The sequence below is a fragment of the Hyposmocoma kahamanoa genome, unplaced genomic scaffold (genome assembly GCF_003589595.1).
Source record: "Hyposmocoma kahamanoa isolate Upper Pololo Valley unplaced genomic scaffold, ASM358959v1 180, whole genome shotgun sequence".
NCBI classification, from domain to species: Eukaryota; Metazoa; Arthropoda; class Insecta; order Lepidoptera; family Cosmopterigidae; genus Hyposmocoma; species Hyposmocoma kahamanoa.
The window spans coordinates 3,845,453-3,853,196 of record NW_020653711.1 but is presented as its reverse complement, the minus strand read 5'-3'; the positions used below and the strand labels follow the sequence as shown (position 1 = coordinate 3,853,196).

At 36.0% G+C, this 7,744-nt stretch overlaps 1 protein-coding gene across 1 annotated transcript; it reads right to left on the bottom strand.

Moving 5' to 3' along the window:
- Positions 1-1,926: 1,926 nt before the first annotated feature.
- On the bottom strand, positions 1,927-5,827 carry LOC113225964 (fatty acid-binding protein 2-like). The gene is made up of 4 exons (XM_026458456.1): positions 5,656-5,827; positions 3,436-3,602; positions 3,124-3,231; positions 1,927-2,064 (listed from the first exon to the last, which is right to left on the bottom strand). The coding sequence occupies exons 1-4, from the start codon at positions 5,729-5,731 to the stop codon at positions 2,008-2,010; spliced, it is 408 nt and encodes a 135-aa protein (XP_026314241.1). The 5' UTR covers positions 5,732-5,827; the 3' UTR covers positions 1,927-2,007.
- Between the last annotated feature and the right edge of the window lie 1,917 nt (positions 5,828-7,744).

Genomic DNA, 7,744 nt, shown 5'->3' with positions numbered 1-7,744 from the left:
ATTGGTATTCAGTTCTACATATAACAATTAACATTAAGCAATACAGAGTTTAATATAAATGCAACTTTACTCATTGCGTCTATGCAATGAATAAAGTTGCATTGCAATGGGGTTCATAAATAACACTATTAAAATGATAAGCTGCTACAGCGTGCAATGAAATAATTATAACATTTTTTATAAAAGTTTGTTTATCCGCTTTCAGTGTGTTCGTTACCAATCGGTCCGGTACTCTCCTCAACGATACCTGAAAGTCATATAGAAGTCCTCGTCATAACGAATCATATTATGAGCCAAACACAAGGTAGCTGCTGTACACTGATGAGGAGCTTTTTTTATAATTTCAAGTGACGGGACGAACAAGTCGTGCGTTTGATGGTAAGCTATGCGCCTGTCCATAACAGTTGCAACACCACTCAGAGCTTTATATCGCAAAGATCTGAGGGGAACTGTCACTGTGCCCGACACCCTGAGACATAAGTTGACAAGTCCCATGTGCCTATAATTACACCAGCACCCTTACCCTTCAAAACCGGAACAAGGTGATGAAAATTTCGCTCGTCTGATAGCTTTTTGCATCATCAGATCAGCTCTAGGTCACCATAAGTTTTATTTTCATTGGAATTACATGTCCGTGTCAAGTTTTATTAAAATCGGTTAACGAAACCCTCTCTCATTTTACAAAAGTAAAAATGATGAAATTGTAAAGTTTGTTTAATATGATATTAAATGACGGGACGAACAAGTAGTGCGCCTGGTGGTAAGCGACACACCTGCTCTTAACCAATGCCACTCAGGATGTTATAACTGAACTTCGACACACGCTACTCCGACAACATGTTACATCGACATAGAGCAGAGCTCGTCGTCGTCGAAACCCTTTACAAGTCCCGTGTGCCTAAACTATAGAGTTTCGCCAACACCCAATTAAAGCCGCAACGCACTAATGCTTACATGGCTGCTTGGCAGGACAAATAGGTACGGTGACAGTACTTCCCTGGAGGAACTTTTTCACAATGACTCTACTAGGTTGTTCTTATTAATTGAATGTGTCAGTTTTTATTAATTTTATGATACTTTAAACATGGATATGTTTGATTGTAGTAGTGTTCATTAATATCTTTATATTCTAAAATTACTGAAGTTTTCAAGTTTAAATATTGACCTACCAACAAAGTTCAAGATATTTTGACGTAAATCAGGGACAATGTGTGATGAGTGCTACCAAAAAAAACTATCACAAAAAGTTTGGTTATAATGTTGAATATTGACAATTAAATAATAACTTTTTTTTAAAGAACCGACCTCAAAAGTTCACGTATCGTCTTTTTTTATTAGAATTACATCTATTTGCCAAGTTTGATTGAAATCGGTTAACGGAAAATACGTGAAACCGGATTCATCCCCTAGTTTGCCACCATTAGATAGAGGTGGATAATTTTCTTATTTAAATGGAACCACTACTAAGGTACCTATCTCCTTTCGAACAAAAAATAATTATATAAATACGTTTATATAACAATAAGGGTGCTGATGAAATTACAGGCACATGAAACTTGTCAACTTATGTCTCTGTGTGACAATGCACCTCAGATCTTTGCAATGTAAAGCTCTGAGTGGCACTGCAACTGCTTTGGACAAGTGTGTCGCTTACCAGCAGGCGTACGACTTGTTCGTCACGTCACTTTGTATCATAAATTAAAAACTTTCACATCTCTAATTGTATATATCGAGTTCTTAGGTTTTCGCGATTGTTACACATAGGAAATGAAACTATTTTTCCGGATTTAAATCGCGTATATTTGAAAAAAACAAATATAGGCGATTTAAATCCGGAAAAATAGTTTCATTTCCTATATCTAATTGTATATTTTTAATAAACTTCTAATAGACCCTCGTCAGCAAATGCTACAATAATAAACTCGTCATAACGTGGAAAACATTTATTGAGAACGCAAATCTTAAGTAGGTTATTAATTACAACTCTAACAATAAAAAACATTATGTTCACTTTGCTTTGTAGTATCGCTTAGCTTCCCCGTCCCAACCACTAAAGGTGATTGTCTGAAAGAGAAAATGAAAATGTAACGTTAATTAAGATAAGTCTAACTGTTTTGTTGGGCAATTGTCCGAAAAAATGCAAATGGTTGAATTAAAAAAAAAGTAAATATGTAGGAGAAATTGAAAAAATGGGAAAAATATGTTTTATTAAATATGTGTTATTATATTTTATTTTACGTTTATATTTTTCCATAACCCTAGGTATGACTATTTTTTTTCACATTTTTTTTGTCGCATAAAAGTAGAAGTAAACGTTAAAAGTCTATTTGTTAATAATTTCTTGAAACTTCTGTAATTCAGGGACGAAGACAAAATTGTGGTATATAATTATAACTTTTTTTACAAAAAAAACGATCTTAAAAGTTTGTGGAAATGTAGAAATCCATTTATTTGCTAAATTTTATTGAAATCGGTTAACGGAAACTGGCAGAAATCTAATGAACTGGATCCATCCCCGAATCTGTGACCCAATGATGTTAAAAACCATCCAACAAAAAAGATTTTCAAATGTCAGAGTAATTGCGTAACATACATTAAAAAATATATATAGTCGAATTGAAGACCGTCTTCTTTTTTATAAAGAATAAACACAATAATATTCGTAGATAGCATTTGAATTATTTAAATATACCTTTTTCGGATGCTATTACTACTATTACTTTAATAATATGTTTAAACAAAAGCTTCATAAGTTTTGCATCAACAAAAATAAGTAAAAATAAACTATGTTATAAGATACAGTAATTTTTATTAAAAAAGAGGAACCGACTTCAAATTTTGCGTATATATTGTTACATACAAACTGAAACTAGTTTGCCACCCTTAGAGGTGGAATATTATCTTCAAATTTAAATCAGGGCCACCACTGAGGTACCTTCTTTCCAACAAAAATAGAACCATCAAACTCTGTTTACAAATCGCGTAACATACTTACAAAAAAGTACAGTCGAATTCAGAACCTCTTCCTTTTTCAAAGTCAAAATGCGTATGCGAGCTTCTAGTATTAAATTACACTACACTGCTTTTGAAGCACCAAATTATACTGTATACAAAATTGCTTACCACCACTAGTTCGTTAGGAGAGAATTTCCTCGTGGTCGTGAGGGTCCCCTCGGGGTACTTTTGCACTTGAGTGAAGGTGTCACCGTCTACAGTGATAACCGCCTTACCCTGCGTAGGAAAATTAGCACAATATAATACAAAGTATTATTATAGTTAATTGCGTACGATATATTTTTTATTTTTAAAGGCAGTATAGTTCCTTGTGAAAGAGTTCGTTCTGGGAAGTACTGCCACCTACTTCTGCCGCCAAACATTAATTTTACTTGCCTCCTTTTTTAAGTCGGTTAAAAAGAAGAATATGATAATACTTACAGTTCTACCAAAGTTAGTTTCTTCATATTCAACACCACTCTTGAAAGTCCTGCTGGACGTGCTGCCGTCAACTTTGACAGATGAGAGCGTGTATTCATCACCGTTTTTATCGATTTTCGCCAATGATTTGGAATTTATCACGGCCTTCTTGATCTCAGGAGGGATTTCTGTGAATACAGATTTTACATTGAGTATTCGGCATTTGCTGATTTTTACCTATAGAACACAAATGTGACCCGCCAATGTGTTTCCTTAATTATACACAATGGTGACTAAGCGTCGTATTCCAAAACTCTACTCAATGCTCAAGTCAGGATTTGAGCAGACTTGAATATGATTTCAAGCACTGGAAATACGACCCTAATGGCAAGGACTTGAGTATGATTTTCAGTGCTCACTGCAATACTCAATTCCTGACTTCACTATTGAGTAGAGTTCTGGAATACGACCCTCAGGGTCATATTCCATAATCTCAGTACAGAGTACTAAAAAAACCGACCTCAAAAGTACGTGGAATTACGTCTATTTGCTAAGTTTCATTGAAATATCCCCTAGTTCGCCACTATACAGGACTTGATACTGGAGATAATAAAAATAGGTTCTCACTACGACAGTACTCAAAGTATATCGAGGGAAAAACGCCTTGAATTGATGAAATAGCAAAATCAACTAAATAATTGCTAAAAGTAATTGCTCCTAAATTAAAGTTAGGCGCTATTTATAAAAATGAATCTTCATGCGTGAACAGCCACCCTTTGAGGTGGATGATTTCCTTCAAAATGAAATGGGACCACTATGGAAGTACCCCCTTTTCCAACAAAAAAAGAATCATGAAAATCGGTTCACAAATACCGGAGTTATCGCGTAACATACATACATACAAAAAAAAAAGAACATACAGTCGAATTGAGAACCTCCTCCTTTTTTGAAGTCGGTTAAAAACTCTACTCAATGCTCAAGTCAGGACTTGAGTATGATTTTTAGTGCTTGAAATCATACTCAAGTCCTGACTTGACTATTGAGTAGAGTTCTGGAATGCGACCTTAAGAGCGATGCCACACGGGCGCTTCCGGTGCGTTGCGTCGTCGCAACGCTATGATTTTGCCACATAATATAAAACTACATGCTACTACTACTAGCATGTAGTTCTAATTTATATGTAGTACAAGGCAGCGTCACAGTTTTTTTTATAACGCACACACTCAACACAGTCCCGCACAAGGGAAGCTCTGTGTCGCGGGTGCCATAGATACACTCATAGACAACTACAAATTACACCCAAACTCACGAGAGAAACAAATATAGGCCATACAAATATTTCTCCCGGCCCGGGAATCGAACCTGGACCTCTGCGTGGCAGTCCGGCATGGTAACCGTTCCGCCACGGAGGCAGTTGTGACGTCGCAACGTCGACGCAACGTATCGTGTGGCGTGTCTTTAACAGTGCCATCTTTACACGTTCTCACTTAGGGTCCTGAACTCAGAATTAGTGTTTTGAACGCATTACGTTTTCCAGCAACAGCTGAGTTAATGTGTCTTTAAACTTAGTGCCCGTGTTTAAGTAAATATTTTGAGATTTAATTTTATTTTTTGTTTTGTAATTATTTATTTATATTCTACGTTAGAATGTTTCATGTTCTCTTTTGTTTTTTTATTTTGTTTGTTTCTTACAAGTTCCGACTTGCCGAGTATATAACGTCCCGCTTGAGTCCACGCTCAGAACTCTGCGATATAGGGACCTGCCAGTGAACTACACGATGTTCAATTTTTCTAGAAATACGAGCAATTTAAGACAAGTGTTGTTGAAGATTAATAATTGAAAATGGACCATGAGATTGATTCGAAATTTAAATTCGAATAAATCTATAACGACTACGAAGTGAATCGAGTACTCTCGTACATATGGGCCACTTGGATTTAGAGGGCCCACCGAGAGTACTCTCGACCCATAGTATCCTAGTAACAACACGCTTTTCTCCTTTACTTTTATGAATATATCTATTAATTAACCTGTCCATCAGACACTTCAAGTTCTTACTTAAGCTTTCGCGATTGTTGCACATTGGAAATGAATGAATGACTGACGGCAGTCAACCGTGACCACAGGACGTTTAAAGGGCCCAAAACATTTACTTGTTTGAAAAAATAATATACGATTTAGATCCGAAAAAATAGTTTCATATCCAATGTCCAGATATTAATAAGCTTTATTATACTTGCCCATTTTCAGGGATTCAATAAATTCTGTAAAGTTCTCCTGTCTGTCCAAAACAAATTCCTTCCCGAAATACGCCATTTTTGCAGACTACAGACCGGAGTTATCAAATGATTCAAATGCACTGACGAAAGCAATCAATATTAGCCGTTATATATTTGTTTACCGACCGATATGGAACGGTGTGGCGATAACTATGAATTATTTATCATTGCATTCTTTATCAACAGTACTAAAGCACTTTTTTCAGGATATCTACTTGAAGTCATGTTTTTTTATATTACTTGAAATATTACATTCTCACTGCCACAGTAATAAATTATCAGAAAATGTACTTCCTACTCAGATGGACTATGAACCCTACCCTACCCTATTTTATCAACTATTTATAAATACTATTATCATATTCTCATGCATTTGTGAAACCGCCAATTGAAAGAATACAATGAAAATCTAATAAAGTAAGTCTGCTTAAGTATATGTATGTAATTATTTATCAAACTTTTTAGTAGTTTATATTGTAAGTATCTATTTTTTTTTTCTTTGCTCAGCTTTATTCTAGTAATTAGAGCTATGTAACATGATGCGTTGCGTCAGCGTTGCACCATCTGAGCGGTGTACTATTTAAATTATAAATATATACAGACATATCTATGTCTTTGTACATGGTGGTGCATCGGACAAGGACAAGTGCGTCTCACATCGTCTCCTGGCCCGTGGATGCTGCGATGCGTAATTAAGTTAACGTTACGTTGCGACACCGCATTGCTCGTGTGACGCTTGGGGCGTTGAAATCATAGCGTTGCGATGACACACGCAACGCACTAGCAATGCCCGTGTGGCATTGCTTCCTAGTGGTTAACGGTGTTCGTGACGCAACCATTACATTTAAATTTTATTTATTTTTATTACTCTAAAAAATATTTATAAGTTTTAATTGTTACTGCTGGTTGTGGGACTACTGTTAGTTGACTTAAATAAATAATTTAAATAAAAATCTGTGACAACACAAAATTTCCGCTAATGTGTTGATTTAGATACCTAAATTGAAGAAGAAGCATGCCTTTTCAGAGTAGTTGATTTGAAATATACCTTATTTATTATAAATTATCGATACAATCAAAGTTAATTTTATGATAAAGTCCCACATAGCATTTTACGGGAAAAATTGTGCAGTTTAGACATTCGCGGCATGACGTAAATGCATGAATGTACTTGATAGTAGGTAGCGAAAGAGTTAGTCCAGGAAGTACTGCCTAACCTATTTCTGCCACCAAGCAGTAATATGAGCATAACTGCGTTTTGATTTTGAAGGTGAAATTACGGTCACATGGGACTTGTCAACGCCGAAGGGCACAGTGGCAGTGGCCCCTTAGATCTTGGTGCTTTAAAGTTCTGAGTGGCACTGCAACTGTTATGGACAGGCGTTTCGGTCACTACCAGGCGCATGACTAGTTCGTCCCGTTACTTGCTATCATTAAAAATAATAATAAAAAAAAAAACAAGTAGTTTTTTTTTAATTGCTCTCCCAAGCTCGGGCATACAGGCCATGTGAAATGCAAAAAAAAATTATTATGAATATGACTTTTGAATGGCTGAAGTCTTAGGTTCGTATTCCAGAACTCTACTCAATTCCCAAGTCAGGACTTGAGTATGATTTAAAGCACTAGAAATCATACTCAAGTCCTTATCATTAGGGTCGTATTTCCAGTGCTTCAAATCATACTCAAGTCCTGACTTGAGCAGTGAGTAGAGTTCTGGAATACGATCCTAAGAGTGGCTCGCAAAGGCGCGATTGCATCGATGCAAACGCGCGACTGCATCGATACAAACGCGGGATTGCATCGATGCAATCGCCTTTAAAACCCAAATGTAGCGATGCAATATTGCAATCGCGCGTTTATCACAGTTATACGATTGGATAATAAACAATGGTATAAATAGTACTTACCTTGTATAATCAAACATTTTACAGAATAGATGAAAATTTTATTTTTTATATAATATCAAGTGACGGGACAAGTCGCGCGCCTAATGGTAAGCTACACGCCTGTCCATAGCAGTTGCAGTGCCATTCAGAGCTTTAAATGGCAA